At 37.2% G+C, this 23,153-nt stretch overlaps 1 protein-coding gene across 1 annotated transcript; it reads right to left on the reverse strand.

Annotated features, from left to right (window-relative positions):
• Positions 1 to 520: 520 nt before the first annotated feature.
• On the reverse strand, positions 521 to 20,218 carry LOC128533101 (alpha-2-macroglobulin-like). Its single transcript, XM_053507305.1, has 19 exons — positions 20,110 to 20,218; positions 19,898 to 20,024; positions 17,444 to 17,565; positions 17,306 to 17,357; positions 17,091 to 17,174; positions 15,964 to 16,140; positions 15,781 to 15,856; positions 14,187 to 14,343; positions 14,040 to 14,114; positions 11,919 to 12,081; positions 10,832 to 11,022; positions 10,491 to 10,706; positions 7,263 to 7,375; positions 2,948 to 3,029; positions 2,756 to 2,824; positions 2,552 to 2,657; positions 2,384 to 2,467; positions 1,322 to 1,525; positions 521 to 1,004 (listed from the first exon to the last, which is right to left on the reverse strand). The coding sequence occupies exons 1-19, from the start codon at positions 20,110 to 20,112 to the stop codon at positions 991 to 993; spliced, it is 2,115 nt and encodes a 704-aa protein (XP_053363280.1). The 5' UTR covers positions 20,113 to 20,218; the 3' UTR covers positions 521 to 990.
• Positions 20,219 to 23,153: the final 2,935 nt, after the last annotated feature.

Raw genomic sequence — 23,153 nt, forward strand, 5'->3', positions numbered from 1 at the left:
TTCACTAATTTAGAGAAGGCCTAAGCTTTACTGAATCTACCAACCCTAGTAAAAAAAATACACTTCCATGCATTGCAAATAAATTTAAATCTTTTACGTCTAGTATGTTGCAAATATACAAAGATTTTATATTATATATCAGTTGATATATAAAAAGTATAGGCCTACTAACATCATGCTTTTACCAGTTTTGGAAATTAATTTGTAAATATACTTGAAAATAATTGTATTATAGTACATATTTCATATATGTTATAGGTAAAAGTGAACTTTTAAGTAAAAGTTCAGTGTAATTTCAAAGGACACGTATTTAAACATTTTTTAAAAATTATCTGACATATTAAAAAATAATTTTAGCATTAGAATAAATTATTTTAACATTAGAATAAATACTGTCAGTATATTTTCAGTTACATTTTAATGTACCCAGATAGCACACACACGTCGCGGAGACGTCTATGCGACGTCATCTTCTTCATCTGGCAGAGGGCGTTTGCTCATCTGGCAGATGTCGCCGAGACGTCCGTGCCCGATGTTAGAACGACGCCTAGCCTACGTATTTAAGACATAAATGAATTAAAATGCCCCTGATCCGCTCTTTAGACGATGTTAATCAGATGTTCAAACATCTGCCAAATGTCTGATTCATGTCGGATAGACGTCGTTTTATTAAAACACCCCCTCGCATTATTTTACATAATTATAATTAACCATGGTCAACAGAATTCTGTGAAGGAAGGAAGCATAAGACAAACGGGATAAAACGGAGATTTTTATTTTATATTTACACCAGCAGCAACTTACAAATTAGGTCTCAATTTGAAAAGATGTACAAAACATAAAACACCACAAATAAGTATTATTCATAGAAAAAAAAAATACACCAACACAAACGTTTTGTACTTTAACAGTACGTTATGACTTTTAAATATGACCGATAGATACGGTTGGTCAGGAAACTTTTAAAGCCAGATGCAGACAGGACACTTTTCAGTCACAAACTGCTGTGAAAAAAAAAAATATATAGATTCAATTAAAAATATAGAGATAGATTCAATTAAAATTCATGATACTTAATTTAGCAAATGAACAATATTTATACATTGTTCCTCTTGCTTCACAACTCATGAGAACAGACCGAAACCAGAACCGAACCGAAGATTAAGCACGCGCATATAACCGTCAATAATTTAAGTGTGATTAAAAATACAAGAAATAGCTTAAACCAAAATAACTTGATTAAACATCGCTAAACAGCAGGTGACGTTTATGTTCAGTATTTCGTTTCTATTTAGAAATATGGGAATTAATTCCTGCTTACCTTTTCCACACGCCCGCCAAACGTTTGTCTTGTCAACAAACTGTGTTCTCTTCTCGCGATATATTCTCGCGATGTTTGCGAAGTCATAGCTGATGCTGCAGCTTCCCGTCCACATACCAGCAAATTTCGGATGATAAAGATACGTCATATAGACGTCGTATAGATGTAAAGACGATGCATCATTTAACAGCTCAAACAGGCGATCTACAAACGATCAAAATACGACTATAAAAAAACTAACACGATATACCAGGTTTACCAGATGATACGCTCTTTAGCAGACGTCTCCGCGACGTACCTGTGCTATCTGGGTATTATATTTCAGTGCAGTACTCTCTCATTTATCTTTGTGCAAATTAAATCTGTTGAACTCATGAATGAAATCTGCCTCATCATTACTTATGTGATGTGTTTCAATTGCGTTGATGTAATGGGTTTCAAAAACAAGTTATGTATAGAAAATGCAATCAACAATTGTAAATTGTCCAAAAATCCTTTAGTGTATGGTAACATTTGCAATACAGTAGTATAGAAGTCTGGGTGTACTATATGGGTAGTATTTGGAATTGGCCAGAAATAAAACAGCATGCTAATGCTGCACTAAGAATATATTCATGTTATATTACTTGTGTATTTGTAAAACAGTAAAAAATTACTTTCATTTCATTAGTTACTGTGTCGGTTATGTAGGTTAGTATATACACAGTCACATACTTTAAGTGTACTATGTATACTTAAAATTGTTCAACTTTAGCACATAAAAGTATTTTGTATAATTTACAGTAATCACAACTTACAAAATTAGTTGTTTCAAAATAGCAAACTCCAAGGTTACTAGTCATTAGTCTACAGTAGCTGCAAGTACATGTAAATATGCTTTGGCATGCTAGGATTTTATATACTTAGCATTACTTGGGAATACGGAATATACTGAAAAAAAAGTATGCCTGTACCATCATACCATGAAGATTCTCGACATAACATACAGTATAATGGCTTTTACAGATTCAGGTTTTTATTTCAACAACGAAAAAATGAAATTAAAAAACAAAACCAGCATACAGCAAATAGACAAAGAGATTCCTGCATGTCCACTGCAAATGTGAAATCCAAATGGGGAGGTGTACTCCGTCTCAGACTGGTCACCTGAATGAAATGTGCATAATCAGTAAATGAAGGTAGTTCTGCCCCGTTGCAGAGACTTCTAAAATAATATAACGAAAAGCTTACTTGTTTGGTAGTAATCATAAACTTTTATCACAGCTGGCCTCAAATTCTTAACATGAAGGACCTGTTTAATGTGACACTCATAGCTGATAGGAACATTCCTTTGGAGCTGTTAAGAGATTAAACAAACATCAAACTTTAAAATTTGTACACAAAACCTTTTTATGAAATAGAATGATTCATTAACAGATTAATAATCTCTCTCACCACTTCGATATACATGATAACATGGTCATTTTTGGAGTCAACTCTTTTCACGAATGTGGCTTTTTTTAGCTAAGAAAATATACAAGAATTGTTCTACCATTAGTTAATTAAAATTTCAATAACCAGGGAGTTGCTCATCTGCTTATCTAGACATGATATTAAAGATATTGTAGCAACAAGACTTCTTCTTACTTCATTAGGATCTGCTGTGAACCCTGATAAAAGCTTGATGTCCACTATGATCATGTTAGTACTTTTAAATGGTCCAGAATATCTGAAAACAAAACAAAGCAAAACTCAATAACTCAATAGCACAGATGATACCATTGTCATAAAACGTTTTAACCTAGATACTATTCCAGTATATACAGTGGATATAAAAGGTCTACACACCCCTGTTAAAAATTCCAGGATTTTGTAAAAAAAAAAGAGAGATTAAGATAAATAATTTCAGAACTTTTTTTTACCTTTAATGTGACCTATAACCTGTGCAACTCCAGTAAATCGAGACATGTAAATCTGCTGAAATAATTTGGTTGCATGAACATGCAAACACTTAAACTAATACTTTGTTGAGGCACCGTTTGATTTTAATTACTGATGTTCTGTCGTGTGTTATCTGTCCCTTTTTGAAGGACAGATAAAGTAATTTTTCTTAACTACTGTGATTAGTATTAGTAACTACTAAGACTGTAATACTGTCTTAGTTTGTGTTAAGTTTTTTTTTCGTTAAACACTATTTTGTTTTTTTTACATTTTTGTACTTAGCGTTGTTTGTAAGGGAACTGAGAGTAATGCAATTTCAATTCTCTATATGTAAAGGTGAAACTTGAAATTTTTTAATATTGTGCAAAAGTTCATTTATTTCAATAATGCAACTTAAAAGGTGAAACTAATACATGAGATAGACTCATTACATGGAAAGCAAGATAGTTTAAGCTGTGATTTGTCAAAATTTAAATGAATATGGCAGACAGCTCATTAAAACTTCAAGTTTTAAAAATTTACATCATTACATGCAATCAATAAAACAAGGATTGTAGATAGAACATATCGGACCTCCGAAAAGTATAAGTATGCATATGTACTCAGTACTTGGTTTGGGCCCCTTTTGCAGTAATTACTGACACAATGTGGCAACACCTCAGCCTGTGGCACTGCTGAGGTGTTATGATAGACCAGAATGCTTCAATAGCAGCCTTTAACTCTTCTGCATTGTTCGGTCTCATGCCTCTTATCTTTCTCTTGCAATGCCCCAAAGATTCTGTATAGGGTTCAGGTCAGGCGAGTTTGCTGGCCAATCAAGCACATTAATCCTACGGTCATCGAACCAGGTTTTGGTGCTTTTGGCAGTGTGGGCAGGTGCCAAGTCCTCCTGGAAATAAAGACAAATTTCCCATAAAGCTTGCCTGCGGAAGGAAGCATGAAGTGCTCCAAAATCTCCCAGTAGATGGCTGCATTGTCCCTGGACTTAATGAAGCACAGTGGACCAACACAGACTGTGGAAACTTCACACTGGACTTTATGCATCTTGCAGTGTGTGCCTCTCCATTCTTCCTCCAGACTCTGGGTCCAAATGAGATGCAAAAGTTGCTTGTATTAGAAAAGATGACTTTAGGATGACAAGAGGAATATGACATTTGAAGCCCATGTCCAGGATCCGTCTGAGTGTGGTGGCTTTTGATGCACTGACTCCAGCCTCAGATCCACTGCTTGTGAAGATCCCTAACACTTTTGGATGGCCTTTTCCTGACAATCCTTTCCAGGTTGCGGTCATCCCTGTGGCTTGTGCACCTTTTTTTTCCACACTTTTCCCTTTCACATAACTTTCTATTAATGTGCTTAATGTGTTTGGAAACATCCAACTTCTTTTGCAATTACCTTTCTTTATGGATGATGTCAATGATGGTTTTCTGCACAACTGTCAGGTTAGCAGTCTTTCCCATGATTGTGTTTCCTACGGAACTAGACTGAGAGAACTTTTAAAGGCTCAGGAACCCTTTGTAGGTGTTATGGCTTAATTAGCTGATTAAGCCATAACACTTTGAGGGACACTTTGGGACACTTTGTGCCTAGAATAACCTTTTCACAATGTAATACTGTATGTATTCTAATTTTCTGGGATTGTGGATTTGGGGTTTTCATCGGCTGTAAGCCATAATCATCCCAATTATGACAAATCACGGCTTGAACTATCTTGCTTTGCATTTAGTAAGTCTATCTCATATATTAATTTCACGTTTTAAGTTACATTACTGAAATAAATTAAATTTTGCACAATATTAAAATTTATCGAGTTTCACCTGTATGTACTGTATAGTCGTAGCCAAAAGTTTTGAGAATTACATAAATATTGGAAATTGGAAATATTGCTGCTTAATTTTTTATAATAGCAATTTGCATATACTCCAGAATGTTATGAAGAGTGATTAGATTAATTGCATAGTCCTTCTTTGCCATGAAAATTAACTTAATCCCCAAATAACCTTTCCACTGCATTTCATTGCTGTCATTAAAGGACCTGCTGAGATAATTTTAGTAATCGTCTTGTAAACTCAGGTGGGAATGTTGACGAGCACAAGGCTGGAGATCATTATGTCAGACTGATTTGGTTAGAATGGCAGACTTGACATGTTAAAAGGAGGGTGATGCTTGAAATCATTGTTCCTCCACTGTTAACCACGGTGACCTGCAAAGAAACGCATGCAGCCATCATTGCGTTGCATAAAAATGGCTTCACAGGCAAGGATATTGTGGCTACTAAGATGCACCTAAATCAACAATTTATAGGATCATCAAGAACTTCAAGGAAAGAGGTTTAATTATTGTTAAGAAGGCTTCAGGGCGTCCAAGAAAGTCCAGCAAGCGCCAGGATTGTCTCCTAAAGATGATTCAGCTGCGGGATCAGAGTGCCACCAGTGCAAAGCTTGCTCAGGAATGTCAGCAGGCAAGTGTTAGCGCATGTGCACGCACTGTGAGGTGAAGACTTTTGGAAGATGGCCTGGTGTCAAAAAGGGCAGCAAAGAAGCCACTTCTCTCCAAAAAAAACATCAGGGACAGATTCTTTTGCAGAAAGTATGGTGAATGGACTGCTGAGGACTGGGGCAAAGTCATATTCTCAGATGAAGCCTCTTTCTAATTGTTTGGGGCATCTGGAAAAAGGCTGTCCAGAGAAGAAAAGGTAAGCGCTACCATCAGTCCTGTGTCATGCCAACAGTAAAGCATCCTGAGACCATTCATGTGTGGGGTTGCTTCTCATCCAAGGGAGTGGGCTCGCTCACAATTTTGCCAAAAAAACACAGCCATGAATTAAGAATGGTACCAAAACACTCTCTAACAGCAACTTCTTCCAACAATCCAACAACAGTTTGGTGAAGAACAATGCATTTTCCAGCACAATTGAGCACCGTGCCATAGGGCAAAAGTGATGACTACAGTAAGTGACTCGGAGACCAAAATGTTAAAATTTTGGGTCCATGGCCTGGAAACTCCCTCTTAATCCCATTGAGAACTTGTGGTCAATCCCCAAGAGGCAGGTGGACAAACAAAAACCCACTAATTCTGACAAACTCCAAGAAGTGATTATAAAAAAAAGGCTTGCTATCAGTCAGGATTTGGCTCAGAAGTTGATTGAGAGCATGCCCAGTCGAATTGCAGAGGTCCTGAAAAAGAAAGGCCAACACTGCAAATACTGACTCTTTGCATAAATGTCATGTAATGGTCGATAAAAGCCTTTGAAACGTATAAAGTGCTTGTAATTATATTTCAGTACATCACAGAAACAACTGAAACAAAGATCTAAAAGCAGTTTACAGCAAACTTTGTGAAAACTAATATTTGTGTCATTCTTAAAACTTTTGGCCACGACTACATGTAGCAGAATCAACAATAAAGTTGAGTTTGACTACTCAGTCTTTTTAAATAGAAGTCTAACAGCATAGCACATCTTGACCACTTTTATGTAAAAAAATAAAAATAAAAAACAAATAAATAAAATGCTCCAAATCTGTCGGATTATGAGGGCATCTCCTGTGCACAGTTTTCTTCAAATCTTGTAATTACTTGTAATCTCTTCAAAAATGTAATTACTGTTGCCACATATGTTCTGTTCCATGCTCCATGGTATATCTAATGGCTTAGAAATTCTTTTGTAGTGTTCTCCTCACTGATAACTTTTAACTATGAGATCCCTCAGATGCTTGTAAATACACTGTGGAAAATGGCTTTGGCTGTACAATGTATTTGGGATCAATCAGAGGCATTGATGACAAGTGTGTACTGACTTCAATTTAATATGAGTTAGAATGTGATTGCTTAATGAGCACAGCCACATTCCCTGTTATACGAGGGGGTGCACACTTATCCAACCACATTATTTTATTATTATTTTTTTTTACCCCACAAAAAAGAAGTTGAGTTATGCAGGTTATAGGTCACATTAGTACTTTATTCATCAGTTTTCTTCTAAAATTACACTGTCAAGGGTTCCTCAGACTTTCATACTTACGTGATAGTGAACTTCAGGAACAGAGGTTCTCTTAATGATTTCCTGCATGTCGTAGCCTTGATGCTCAAAAAACTGGTTTCAGATGGTGTCGGGATATTGTAGAAAAGTGCTGCCTGCAAAGGGATTAAAAACCTTTTGTGTAACTGTAGGAGCATGATACAGAAAAAGCTAAATACTAAGATTTTTAAGCGTTTATTAATTGACAGACAATGGGGGAGGAAGCCCTAAATTAAATATGATATTAAAGCTGAAACAATTTATGCATTCATATGCTGGTAATACACTAAACTAAATAATAATATGGAGTTAATTATGTGCCAAAATTTAACAAACAAACACCATCTGCTTTGCAAAGAAAAAAACGACTTTCTCACAAATGCAGCGTTTTGCAAACAAACACAATCCGATTTGCGAAGAAAAAATTTCAACTTTCTCACAAATGCATCCTCCATATTTTCTCACAAATGCATCCATCCGTATTTTCTCACAAATGCACCCTCCGTATTTTCTCACAAATGCACCCTCCATATTTTCTCACAAATGCATCCATCCGTATTTTCTCACAAATGCACCCTCCGTATTTTCTCACAAATGCATCCATCCGTATTTTCTCACAAATGCACCCTGCGTATTTTCTCACAAATGCACCCTCCATATTTTCTCACAAATGCATCCATCCGTATTTTCTCACAAATGCACCCTCCGTTTTTTCTCACAAATGCATCCATCCGTATTTTCTCACAAATGCACCCTGCGTATTTTCTCACAAATGCACCCTCCATATTTTCTCACAAATGCATCCATCCGTATTTTCTCACAAATGCACCCTCCGTATTTTCTCACAAATGCATCCATCCGTATTTTCTCACAAATGCACCCTGCGTATTTTCTCACAAATGCACCCTCCATATTTTCTCACAAATGCATCCATCCGTATTTTCTCACAAATGCACCCTCCGTATTTTCTCACAAATGCATCCATCCGTATTTTCTCACAAATGCACCCTCCGTATTTTCTCACAAATGCATCCATCCGTATTTTCTCACAAATGCACCCTCCATATTTTCTCACAAATGCATCCATCCGTATTTTCTCACAAATGCACCCTCCGTATTTTCTCACAAATGCACCCTCCATATTTTCTCACAAATGCATCCATCCGTATTTTCTCACAAATGCACCCTCCGTATTTTCTCACAAATGCACCCTCCGTATTTTCTCACACATGCGCCCAACCTATTTTCTCACAAATGCAATGGAGCAACTCCCTCTTCCAAAACAGCAGATGGCGCTATCGGTCAATTTACTCTATTCTCCCAAGACCTCAAACAACGTGTTTATATGGTTTACCCTTATGTCCCAGAGGAATATGAGTGGGGAACAGTTTTGAGGTGTCTATTATATATCCAGACAGCCAGACATATTAACAACCCACTATCTTTAGGATAGAGCCCTGTAGGAGAATACAGTTATATCAAACCACCGTTGCATTTTAATTAACTATTGAATTATTAACTATAATTAGTGATCATATCTACATTTAAATAATCTGTGTCTGTGGTATAATCCTACATTGTAGACAGCTGTTGCAGCGCGAGGTGTAGATACAGTAAGATGCAAGAATCATTGTATTAGACTGCATGAAATTTATGAAACTTTTTACAATCTGGTTTGTAATAGAATTCTGTCTGTAATTCAGTATGTTTACTGTTCATTTATAGCTTTTTTACCCCTTATAACTTTGTTAAAGATTATTTAAATGTAGATATGATCATTTATTATAAGAGATTTTGATGCATCATGTCGCATACGTCTGGTATGGATATAAAAAGCCAAACATGATGGTAGTTCTTTCAGCCTTCAATAGTTAATTAAAATGCAGCTGTGGTTTGATATAACTGTATCCCCCTACAGGGCTACATATTCAATTCAATTCAATTCAATTCAATTTTATTTATATAGCGCTTTTAACAATGGTCATTGTCTCAAAGCAGCTTCACAAAAAAAAAAAAAAAAATGTAAGAATTTTTTTTTTTAGAAAAGAAAAGAAAATATTTGGAAGTGTGTATGTGTGAGAAAAATGTGTCTAGATAATAATGAAATGAATGAATGATGAATGAAATGTCTCTGATGAGCAAGTCAAGGGTGACGGCGACAGTGGCAAGGAAAAACTCCCTGAGATGGCAATAGGAAGAAACCTTGAGAGGAACCAGACTCAACAGTGAACCCATCCTCATCTGGGTGATAACAGATAGAAATAACATCAAGTGTGTTGTGCAGGTGAAAGTTCAATATAACAGAAGTTGTGTAGATTCAGTTCAGCAGTAGATGCAGAGGGCAGATGAGGTCAGGATCACTGGAAGCACAGGAGCAGGATGTGTAGCTCCAGCCATCATAAAGCAGAATCTAGCTGGAGCAGGTCCTTCTCAAGATGCCATAGAAATATCCTAAAGATAATGGGTTGTTAATATGTCCGGCTGTCTGGATATATAATAGACACCTCAAAACTGTTCCCCACTCAAATTCCTCTGGGACATAAGGGTAAACCATATGATATAAACACGTTGTTTGAGGTCTTGGGAGAATAGAGTAAAATGACCGATAGCGCCATCTGCTGTTTTGGAAGAGGGAGTTGCTCCATTGCATTTGTGAGAAAATACGGAGGGTGCATTTGTGAGAAAATACGGATGGATGCATTTGTGAGAAAATATGGAGGGTGCATTTGTGAGAAAGTTGAATTTTTTTCTTTGCAAATCGGATTGTGTTTGTTTGCAAAACGCTGCATTTGTGAGAAAGTCGTTTTTTTCTTTGCAAAGCAGATTGTGTTTGTTTGTTAAATTTTGGCACATAATTAACTCCATAAATACACTGCTAATATACTAAACTTTGATGAGATTTATTATTTTTAAATTGTCTCTTTCATGTTACATAATGGCAGCAAAGAAAAAAAAAGCTATAATCTCATAGCACTGCCTTAAAGTGATTGTTGTAGAAAGGCAGTGGTCTAGATGCTATTAAGACAAAACACCATCTCGGCAACCTAGTGGGAAAGAGCTACAGGAAGGCAGGTTGCAGAATTCGAATGGGGAGCCCAGAAAACCCTTTATGTGCAGGTGCTTAGACAAAGTCTCAATGCAAATTATGTTATTTAAGTAAATAGTGATGCAGCATTTACTGTATATCTAAGTTCCTAAGATTTGCAAGATTTATTTATAGTATGCACTGACCTGCACTGACACACAGGTGGAGCCCTTCACCTCAATGCTGTATTTGCCAGGAATATCCTGCAATGATCTTTCTTGGTACAGTAACCTATTATTCTGGTTTACATTAAAGGTGTGATTGTCTCCACCCACTGACTTTATAGTTACTGTACTAGAGCCATCTGAACCGAATACTTTAGTGGAGTACAGAGCCAGAGCCTGGAGAGCCACAACTGTGTCCTGATTGGAGAAAAAAAAAAAATATATATATATATATATATATATGCTATGAAATTTGCATGAACATCTGCTTATCGATTGACTAAATTCAGAACAGACTAAAGAGAACAATTTAAATTAATTACCTGGGTGGAGGAAAAACCTCCATAAGGATTTTGTTGCTGCACCAGCCAACTTACTATCCTGTTAGCATAGCCCAAATCAGCAGCAGTGAGTTGACCTGCAGTAAGAACAGCCAGCAGCACGTAGGAACTGATTTCCACTGACAAGACGGCAAAGTCATCTGATGCTGACTGAGACCAGTGCAGGCGAGCATCTAAAATCAAAGCTAATTATTACATACAGTACACAGCAAGATTCATTAAAATTTGATCATAGATGATTGTTATTTAAGCCAATACACTTTAGAAATCATGCTTTTTAAATGCAAAGAAACCACTCCCCTCTGCAGCCTTACATGAAGTGGTATGGTTTCGATCTTAACCAGGTGAGATCTTTGTCTAATCTGTCCACAGCATATGTAGTTTAAATAAATATGTTTTTGCAAAATCTTTTTTCGTACTAATGTTTCTTGTGGCTTCCCACTGGTGTGCATCTTGTGGTAAACCCCCAGTATTTACTTTGATAAAGATCTTTTTTGATTGTTGACATACTAGAATGTGTTCTAGAAGTGGCTAACTGTGATGAAAAGATTTTCCATTACCAGGAAAATACTTCCTCTGTCATCAACCACTGTTTAATAATATTGTGGTCATTTCGATGTTCTTAAGTTCATCAGTGCTTTCTTCTTTTTAAGAATGTAGCAAATAACTGATTTGAATTTGATAATTTTTGCTGTTTCTCTGCTGAGTTTGTTGAAAAAATTAAATGTGATGATGGCCTGCCTCACTAGCAGTGACAGCAGTGTTTTTTCTAATAAAAATCGATAGCAATAGATAAAAAAATGCAAATGCCATAGTTGAAACCATATTTACCTAAATTTTGGCATGCATCTGTGACTTAATTATGCCCAAAACTGAGCCAACTGCGCTGCAGAATTGTGGGTAATCGTCTCCCCTGCTTGGTCTTAGTGTGCGTCTCTCACTGGTATAATCAACATTTCACTGTCTATTTTATTATCATATATTCTACATATTCTATTCTAATATTTTTTCCTTTATGGTTGTGAAGATTTTGCTATAAACTATTAGCATAATGTTTAGAAACCAGTACCTGCTCGAATGGCAAGATTATCCAACTCCTTTAGTAACTGCTCTCGAACTTCGTTCTCTCGAGCCAGGCTGAAGGTGTAGGCCAACAATGCAGTGGTGTAGGTGTTTTTCACGTAACCAATAGAAGATTTTAAGCACAACAACCCTTTATTTACAACAGGATCCTGCAATCAAAACATAGTACATTACTATGTACTGTAAAAGAAAAATTATGATTTGTAAAGTTCTTTTAGAGGTTGGGGCTTATCTACACTGTATTCACGAAGCTTCTTAGGCCTAAAAGTTGCTCCTTGTGACGAAATAATAATTAAAAAAAATCTTATAATTATGACATTTTCTTAGAATTTCCCCTTAAATTTAGAATTAAATCTTAGTAAAGATAAAAATGATTCACAAAACATCTTAGCGCTAAAAACAGGTCCTAAGGTAAAAATTGTTAAGAGTAGAGAGGAAGACTTTTAAGAAGCTTAAGAGTTTCTAAAGCAGAGGACAAAATGAAAGTAAACACCGTTCTTCTGTCCAATTTGGTTTTCTTGTTGTTTTACTTCCTTCCATCTCTCTTGGATTGTTGACTACATAACATCCAAAAGTGCAACACAAATAGACTGTCCTGCAATTTGCATTCGCTTCCATCAATCTGAAATGGATTATTAAATGGAAGTAATAAATTCAATATAGTAAAATCAATACGGTAAATAAATGTAAGAACTTAAATACAGTAACTACTGTGTGAAAATTGGTTGCTTCAAAAGTAGACACATTTTTAACATTTAGCTGTTTTAATTCATTTTAAGATATTTAGCCTATAACAGAAACTTTGCAGACTGTAGTCATGATTATACAATTTCCTTACAGTGGAACATCGGATTGCGAGTAATGCGGTTTGCGAGTGTTCCGCAAGACGAGCAAAGATTTTTTATATAAATTTTGACTTAGGCCTTGTTCACACGGGCGTTAAAATCCAGCATTTTTCTGGCGTCCGGTGAGCGCGCATCAAGCGCAGAGTGTTTTCTACACATAGGAGTCAATGAGAGTGTTCACACGGGCTTTGGTGCTGTGCGTTTGTCCGGCTGCGCGTTTATACGGCATTTTAAAAAAACGTTGCATGCAGCTTTTTCTTAGCGTTCAAAACCCAACGAACGCAGGGAAACCGCTTCTAGTGCGTTTTCTTCGCGTTCATTTTACGCTTCGGAGGACCGGATATATCCCATGATCCTACATGCTATACATAGGGAAATGCGGAAAAGGGCAAAATAAAAAAAAAACTGTTGAAAAACTTACGCGGAAATTTTCGCATTTCTTTATAAACCACAAAAGAAACTTCCTTTAATCTGACTTTGTGCAGTCAGAGAGTGAACCGGGAAGCGGCGGGCTTTCATATCCAGATCCCGACACACTGCCCCCACAGTTTAACACACAAACTACAATTTGGGCTGCAGGCTGACGTTAGACAGAGAAAAACCAACGCCGGTGTAGAAGTCAATCAAGCGCCACCACAAAATGCAACATAAACGTCTACGACGTTCAGAGCACGTTCATTTATCCAAAAACTTAACGCCCGTGTGAACAAGGCCTTAAATAAACGAGCGAGTCTTGGTTTTACAAGTACCGAGTATCATGTGACACGCATGCGCTTCTTGTATTGACACCGAGTGTCACGTGATCACAACTGAGCCAAGGTTTTTTCTCTCTCTTGCGCTGCAGAATTGTGGGTAATCGTCTCCCCTGCTTGGTCTTGAAAGTGCGCGTCTCTCAATGGTATAATCAGCATTTCACTGTCTATTTTATTATCATATATTCTAGTTTCACAAAGAGCACATTTTAAGACCTTTTAAAGAGGTCAAAGGTTATTGGTTATCTACCGTCGTTGAATTGCTGCATCATCCCTAGCAACGGGGTCAACCTCTTCTACTCACTAAGAGTTGCTCTAAGAAGTTTTCTTATTCACTTTTAGTCTAGGAGTCCCAGCTAGAACCTTTTAGGCTAAGATAGTAGCTCTCTGAGAGAATTCTAAAAAGCTTTGTGAATACGGGCCCTTAAACACGGGTTAAACGTTAATTGGCTGCTTTTTTTTTGTGTTCTGTGATGTGAAAGCTGAACTTTTACTGTATTGTGGTTTTACCTGCACTGTAATGCCCAATTCAAGTAATGATAAAGTGATGTAGGCAGTAATGGTCACATCATCATTTACACCACCCTAAAACAGAAATTCAGTATTTATTTCAGAAATGTGTACCGTATAATGGACACCAGTTAGTACCATACATACCTTCATCCTGTTATTGAACAGACTTCCCTGAAGCATAAAACAGCCATCTGAACTCTGCATACCTATAAGCCATTGCTTTGCACTGTTAAGGATTTCTGGATCAATAAAGATGTAACGTTGTGCTTTACCGAAGATCCTCAAAAAAAAAGCAGTTAACCTGGAGGTGAAGGTATTTTATATCAGAAAACATTGTCTGCATTTTAGAATTATATAAATAGTTATTTACAGAACCAGTCAAAAGTTTGGACACACCTTTTTATTTTCAATGTTTTACACATTGTACAGTATATTAATAATGAAGATGGTGAACTTATGATGCAATGAATATGGAATTATTTAGTTAATAAAATTGTTAAATAATTCAGACCAAGTAATATTTTTTGCTTCCTCAAAGTAGCCACCTTTTGCTTCGATGACAGCTTTGTGCACTCTTGCCATTTTCCTAGTAACCTGGAATGGTATTTCAATAATCTTGAAAGAGTTCCCAGAGGTGTTGAGTACTTGTTGGCTGATTTTCCTTTACTTTTCGGTTCAACCCATCCCAAACCATCTCAGTTGGATTTAAATCAGGTCATCTGATGTAGCACTCCATACCTCCCCTTCTTGGACATATAGCTCTTACATAACCTAGGGGTGTGTTTGGGGTCATTGTCCTGTTGACAAACAAGTGATGCTCCACACTCATGGACTCTGTTGGGACTTTTTGACACGTGGTTTTATGTTGACACTGACTTTACTTTCATGTCATTTAATGTGCAACCTCAATGTAGTTTAATCTGATTAGTTTGTGCATACAGTAAGTATCGAAAATATTCACGACCCCTTTAAAATAATCAATTTTGTTTGCTTTGCAGTGTGAAATGTCAGACACTGTTTTGTTTTATTCAGCTGTATTTTGACAGTGCATTGTATTTTATCTTTAACATCTAGATGAAAAATAGAACACCAACTTTGCACATATTGACTTTCTAATATTTTCCCATTGTTTTTTGCAGAACTACTCAATTTTGGTTCAATTTGATGGTGACCCTTTGTGGATGCATGAATCAGACTCAGAGAACACAGATGCACAAGATATTTAATGACAGAAGTGTCTAAGAGCAAGTCAAACAAACCAGTAAGGTTAATCCAAAATCGAGAGTCGAGAAAATAAGCGAGGTCAGGCGAAGTGCGTCGGGCATAAACGGGATCAGGCTAAACTCGGAAACAAAATTACAAACAGGGTCAATATCAAAAAGGACATTAAAAAACGGCTTGGTAACGTCACTGGAGATAATCACAGAAAGCGTATACTTTGCAAAGGAAGTATGTGAGTTTATTTGTCAGGTAATTAATTTCAGGTGAACAATTTTTATCTTTACTATGTAATTCCACATGTTATTTTATAGTTTGGATGTCTTCAATATTAAGTTCAGCATTGAAAATAGTAAAAATAAATAAAAACCACTAAAGAAGAAGGTGTGTCCGCACTTCTAAGCAGTGAGAAGTCGTTAAGGTCTGAGGACAGTTTAGTTTTGATAATCATTTGCCCTGAACTCTACCTGTTTACCTTAAAGTATTTAAGAAATACTTTAAGGCTTTAAGAAATTCTTACCATGTGTTCTCCACTCCACTGCCAAATGTGCTATATGCACCATTTCGATGTTTATAATTTAGTTGCCTTTGGTATCCTAAATAAATAAAAAAAACATTCTCCTGGTTAGTAAAATCTATTCGGCATGGCTAATGTTAATCTGTACAATTAAGCAGAAAAGTATAAACTTGAGAATAAACTGACCTTTTTTAAGAAAATCAGTAGCCTTCTCATGTATAGCTGTTGTGAGCTGCTTGGTGTTCTCTAAATACTGAAGTATGTAGATATTAGGGGCGAGGAGTGCACTGTTTTGTTCTCCACAGCCATGTGGCATCTCTAGTAGTCCATCAAGATTTTTTAATGCACAGCCAAGTATGTCTCCTACAAAATTACAATAATAACATGTATCTGTTTAGCTTTAGGATGTTGCTGAAAAATATACATAAACAAATATATGAACATGAAATATTAAATAAATAAACAAATTCAAGAACACGAACATGCACTGAAACCCTGCGGCACAAATTACTTCCAAAAAGCAAGTCAACAAAATGCTGAATAGCTACAGTCAAGCCCATAAATTTGGCTTCTATACACCACCACTGAAACCTTCAAGATGTGAGCAAAAATCTTCAGCTTTAATTTATTTACAACTATTCTTATGTAAATACTCATGACACCAATAGCCAACATGCATGTATTTATAGCCAGCATATGATTAATCATCAATAATCTGTAATCTCTGAAGCACCAATTAATTACTTTTTATTACTATTATTTACTTTACTTTTTTTTCTCAAGACAAACATCTCAAACGTCATCATCATTATACTGAGTCGCCAGCTGTAATAGCACCATTAGACACATGACCTGAGAGAGCTCCTTGAGGAGAGTTTGTATATTTGTCTTGGTCACCATGCACAATATTGTCACAAAGACTCTGGGAATGTCTGCTAAAAAACACTGAGGAAAAGGTAAGGAAAGTGCTGTAATCTTTAATTCTCCACTGTTTTTATTCTAAAGCCAGGTTGTAACACACGTTTTTAATAAAGATTTTTTTAACTACATGCTTATGTAGAAGACTTTACGTGCAAGGATTTGACATTTGCAGTCCAGGGAATATCTGCACTTCAGAGACAGGCTTGATGTCAAACGTAAACAGCTGTCTAGATCTAGTAAATGTAAAACTAATATAGTAATAAAAGCATTGCAACATGATCCAAGCATTAAACAACAAATAAATCAGGTGAAAATCATTTTAGAGTTATCCTGGCATATTTTGTCTACATTTTTCCTGCAAATATATTTTTTGCTAAAAAATAATGTCTCACCAAGTACTGAAACAGAAGCTCGTGCTGATCCTTCTACTACATTCTCTGGAAGAATTAGCTTCAAGTCCTCCCAAAGACTGTTACCTATAAGTAAGATTAAAAGCATCTTACCTTTACAAGTTACAGAAATACAGACGTCAACTTTAAACTGATTTATACTTGTTTGTGTAAACAAAAAAGACATGAATTAATAACAATATATTTGCAAGCCTAACCCTGTGGACATAATAACCAGCTCCAGCTCTTCATCTGTTCAGTCCCTTCAGCCTACAGAAGAAAAAGTGTTATTAGAATATGTGGTAATAAAAGTAGGCTTAAAATTTAAAGGTACCCCTAAGTATTAAGATACCGGCCTGTACAATCAGACTTTGTGTAACTGTGTCAACGCGGCCCCTCTCTGGAACACTCACAATCTCATTGTCACACACAGTCTGGGATTGTTCTGCCTCTGCACTCACTGTCACATTCAAGACACCTGTAGCATATTGACAGTTAAGCAGAGTCATTTACTAATTGATAATTCAACCATATACAGGACAGTACATAGTGAAATAAAATAACATTACTTTAGAACCACGATGATACAACAACACAGACATAAATAAGTTCATAGTGTATATACTTTGCTTTGTGCACTAGTACGCAGTCATGTTGAAATTGGTGTGGTGTTGTCTTTCAGGAGCAGGCTCGCACCTTGCTTCTAGTGAAAGGAACTCTCAATGCTTCAGCATACCAGGACATTTTAGACAATTGTATGCTCCCAAATTTGTGGGAACAGTTTGGGGATGGCCCCTTCCTGTACCAACATGACTGCACCCCAGTGCACAAAGAAAGGTCCATAAAGACATGGATAAGTGAATTTGGTGTGGAAGAACTTGACTGGCCTGCACACAACCCGGGTGGGGTTCAAAGATGGATAAAAATGTGGAAAGTGCATTACATATGAGCACTTACTGTTTGCAGTGATTAACTGTAAAAGACACAGTGTATAAGACAGTAGCTGGTGTACAGACTGCGAGCGCAGCATTTTTAGTCAATGAGCTTCACAGCGAGAATGCAAAAGTAGAGAGCTGGCATGAGTCAAATTGGTCCCGCGATGAGAGTGGAGGGGCAGAGCCAGCGTGTGTTAAATGAACCCAAGCATATTCAGAGATGACGTCTATGCATTCAGCAGACTGGTTGCCTCACGATGGAGATTGTGAAAGTAAGTAATAAGGGAAAGGTCCATGATGAACCTGGCTGGTACCCACCAATTTTTCTCGGGTCCATAGCCCTACCAGTCCACCAGGTACTTGAAGCTGCACTCATGGCAGCGGGACTTGAGGAGCCTGCGGACAGTGATGACTTCATCCCCATCTATGAGTCGAGGAGGTGGAGAGTGACAGGGTTGTTGCCAATAAACAGGGGGTGCATCAAGGCTGGGTGTGGCACCAATAATGACACAAATGGCCTTCCAGTATTATGTCAGGAACTGTGTGTCTCTGTCCGAGGCTATAGTATTGAATAGACATTGAAAATCAGTCGAAAACCTGGTAATCAAGTTAAGGGAAATGTGAGATCAGAGGCATTGGGGGATGGGGAAGGGTCTTAGGTGGAGACATTGCTCATGTTCATGGAACAGCCATTACAGGAAGCCATGTCCTCCTTGATGGTTGGCCACCAGTGACCCCAGTCCAAGGCTTTGGAACGCAGGACAATAATGGAATCCAGTACCAGTTAAAAAAAAGAAAAACGGGTAAAGTGTGTTGGCCTTGATTGCTTTTCGAAAAGGCACAACTTAATTTCCTGTCTCAGCAGATGCCTCCAGCTCGATGACAAATGGAGGGATCAGGAAAAATGATGGAGTGCTAAAATGAAGTGCTGCTTGAGCTCTTTAAAGGCTTTCTCTGCTTGGGGGTTCCAATAAAAAGGCATCTTGGTCAATGTTAGAGAAGTGAGTGGGGCCACCACCATGCTGTAGTTATGAATGAATCACAGATAGAAATTGGCAAAGCCCAGAAATCACTAAAGCTCCAACCTTGACAATGGCACTGGCCATTCCATGTTGGCTTTTACTTTGATTGGGTCAAATGTGATCTGAATGTCTGATAGGGAGATGGTTTACCCCAGGAAGGAGGTGGACTCGATGTAAAGCTTATTTTCAGTACTGCAGAGTGACTAAAGCAATTTAATTTGTGGCAAAGTGTGGTCAATCTTATAGCAGGGAACCTTAGCGTTTCCTATAAGAGTGTCCCTCATTTCCTTGTCTTTCCAGAGGAGAGTAATGACACAGGTTGACCTGGGACCATTCAGTAGGGGAAGATGAAGATTGCAGCTCAAGCACAAGGGAACATAGGTGGGCGCCAAAGGGAGACATGGTGATGACTGATGGAATGCACAGGAGGAGGAGGCTGGAGAATGGGAGTCTGTTAGTTCTGTGTTGAGAATGGGCAAGTGGAGAGCCAGCGTGTGTTGAATGAACAAGTGCAGACTCATACAGTGGATGATGCCAATGTGTTCAGCGAAGTGGATGATCCATGAGGATTATTTGCAATCATAGAGCACACAGGTGTCAATGCCAGAGAGTTAAGAGTGTCTGTAATCCAAACCTGTGGCAATAAACAATTCCAAAGTTCGGCAACAGAGAAGGTGCGAGAGCAGACTGATATGGTTGTGACAGGGAATAATGCATGTGCATATATGTACCAAACAGCGCTTAAAACCCACCCCAGTGAAAAACAAAAATGATTTGTTCCCAACTAAATTATTAAAACAATAGTGTTGTTTTAACAGCATACGGAAGAATGTGATAGAGTTGTATGGCTAACCAAGCACAGTAGGAATCAGAGTCCATTTGAAGGTCTTTCTGCCATTTTCACACAGGCAGGATGAATACACGCCATCAGAAGAGGGTTTCAGAGTGTAGTCAGAGGAAGGGGCCGGAGTCACTTTAACCTGCCAAAAACACACAAATAATTAATTTAATGTACATTTTAGGTGATGAGGTACTTGTAAAGAAAACGTCTTCGCCTTACAATACCATAATGCATTTGGAAAGATAATTAAAGACAGTGGCCTTCAGCTCAAAAAACTCTCCCCGGATAATAGAGTAGGGCAATGAGAGCTCAAGGAAGAAGGGCTGAAATACAGTAAGATGAACAGGAGGAGCCAGTCCCAGACCCTTAGAGGACACACAAAAAGCCTCTGTCTCCCAAGTGGTGATGGTGTCAGGAACAGTAACTGGAAGCTGTACTGATCCTGAGTCCCTATGAAACATAAATGTAAACATAAGCTGTGCAGAAATATGCCTCTTTAAAAAAAAAAAAAAAAGGTCTGTTTTTGTAACCTGATTTAAACCAGGATTGGGCTTTGTCCATTGTAGTTTTTTTTCTTGTTTGCCACTTTTCCATTCATAATATAAATGTCACATGCTTCATTTTTTCAGCCAAATCTTACTTACAAAGCTTAATCCTGATGCTGGTCAATATGGTAACCTCTTAAGCAACACCCAAGCCAGAGGCTGACTGCCACCTGACTTCACAGATTGCTATATTGTTCTGTCCCCTGATTTGGATGATGGTGATATTATCATTTTGCCTTGTCATTCAGACGTTGACGTTTTCTTTTCTTTAAACTTTCAGGATGTTATCTTACTGTAAGCTGATGACTTGGCAGTAAACATTTTTATTTTGATGTCTGACTCTGCTATTGAGCAGCCAGCATGCTGGTACCTTGAGCACCCTAACTCCAGTACTGACCATCTGGTGAACTTGCTCCCAGAACCATACTACTACTGTTTGTATAGTAATGTGTTTTTGGTTTTGGTTGATCACCTTTCACTATAGTAGTGTGTCGACAATGTTGTCACCTGTTTTCATTATTGCTATTTTTTATTAATTCTTGATTAATTTATGTATAACCCGCAAACTACTTAAGAAAGCCCTTATTTTATTCCAAATTCTCCTTGGGTAAAGCCACCTTCATTTCTAATCCCTGATTATTTACCAATTCTAGTACATGTTTTTTTTTCTAATACGCCCTAATACACAGACTGACACAGACATGTCCTAATACGCATTCTGCCTCTGCTTTTCCCCACCTATATTACAGTGAACACTAACACTATTACCTTCTAACACTCTTTTCTGACAAGCACTCCTTTACACAAATGTTTCTTAAAAAAAGCAACAGCAGTTATGAAGTTGGAACACAGTGCTGGGAATCAGACTGGGGTCTATTTTATTTGAAATATCTGTATGATATAATAAAGATGCGGAATGTTCCTTAATAAAATAATAAATAATAATATAATAAAATACGCAAGTTACACAACAATTTAAATGATTGTATTTGACAGCCCGGCAAAGATGTGCTTCTCTGTGTAAAGCTAAGTAAAGCACTGTTTGAATCAGACTACTAGAGCAAAACACCAAAAAAGAATAATAATAATAATAATGATAATAATAATAATGTTTATATATATTAAAAAAATGTACACCACTGCCCATTTGTTTTTTTCCACCAACCATGTGGATGTTTAAACTTGTGTGCTTATAGATAGGGTGGCAACTTTGTGAAAACTGGCAAATCCTCCCCTCAAGCTCTGGAAAGCTGTTTCTTAAAGCCTCATATGAATGTAGAATATCACACTCACAAATATTTTTTGGATTATCCCAATGTACATAATGTTTTAGTCTAATGCTTCCCAGAAAGCTTTATATTAAAAGGGCAAAAACAACACTCCATCTACATAAAAATGTAGTCAAATCTCTGTTAATGAAGCACAGTACATAATATGCTGGAGCACTAACCTCACTTCAGACAGTTGCCATATCCATGTTTCTGGAAAGAATTTGCGAACTGTACTGAGGGTTTCAACGTCCGATACTTCACGGAAAACCCCTTAGGAAAATTACCAAAACGGATATAATTTGTACAAATACCTCTTTTTTAAAAATAGCTCCTTACGTAACAAATACAGTATACCAGACATACACATTTAGCTGTAACACAAGTATAATGTAATTTATGCAAAACTTATAAAGAGTAAATTCATGTCATTTATGCATAAGATGGAAAATTAATAATAATATGCATTTGAACATACCATAAGTTTCAGAATAATCTTCCTCATGCCAGTATATCAAACAGTGATGATCAACCAAATTTGTCATTATATTCATTCCCACTCTCTGTCAGGTTATAATAATACATAATCAGACAAATATAATACAAGTGTAAATACAGTGGAACCTTGGATTGCGAGTCACTCGGTCTGTAAGCGTTTTTAAATAAATTAGAAACTTAATAAACGAGCGAGGGCTTGATATACGAGTAGTATGCATGCCGAGCATCACATGATCACAACTGAACCAATGGTTTTGCTCTCTCGCGTGCTGTGGGATTATGGGTAATCGTCTCCCATGCTCAGTCTCAGTACGCATGCGTCACATCTGTGAGCATGTAACTACGGATGTGTGTGTGCATGTAAAGCAAAAGCAAGTGTCATTAGAGAGATGCCTTGCTAAAGATCCAGAGCCTCTCTTTGTCAGAAAGCAGTGATTCCGTTAGCGTGTGCAAATGTCATTAGAGAGGTTTTTTTGTTAAAGAAGGTTCCCTACAGATCAGTGTTTCTGTTAGTACACAGCATTTGTGTGTCTGTTTAAGCGCACATGTGCGCATGTGTGTGAAAATCGTCCTACACAGTAGCCCCTTTTAGAAAGCTCATATTTAAGAGGAGGAAGGGGCTACTTTATTTATGAAAGAGGATGGATTTCCTGTTCAGTCTGGTTCCTCTCAAGGTTTCTTCCTACTGCCATCTCAGGGAGTTTTTCCTTGCCACTATCGCCTTCGTCCTCAGCTTGCTCATTAGGGACAATCTTACAGTATCATTTTGATTTATACACATTCACATTTTACACAAACTTAAATAATTATTTGGATTGTGTAAAGATGCTTTGCGACAATGTCAATTGTTAAAAGCGCTATACAAATACAATTTAATTGAATTAAATTATTTGAGAGGAGTGAGGTGGCTACTGTGTGGAGCAAGAGGAGGGAGGGAGTCATCCTATACCCATAGTA

The sequence above is a fragment of the Clarias gariepinus genome, chromosome 11 (assembly GCF_024256425.1).
Source record: "Clarias gariepinus isolate MV-2021 ecotype Netherlands chromosome 11, CGAR_prim_01v2, whole genome shotgun sequence".
NCBI lineage: Eukaryota > Metazoa > Chordata > Actinopteri > Siluriformes > Clariidae > Clarias > Clarias gariepinus.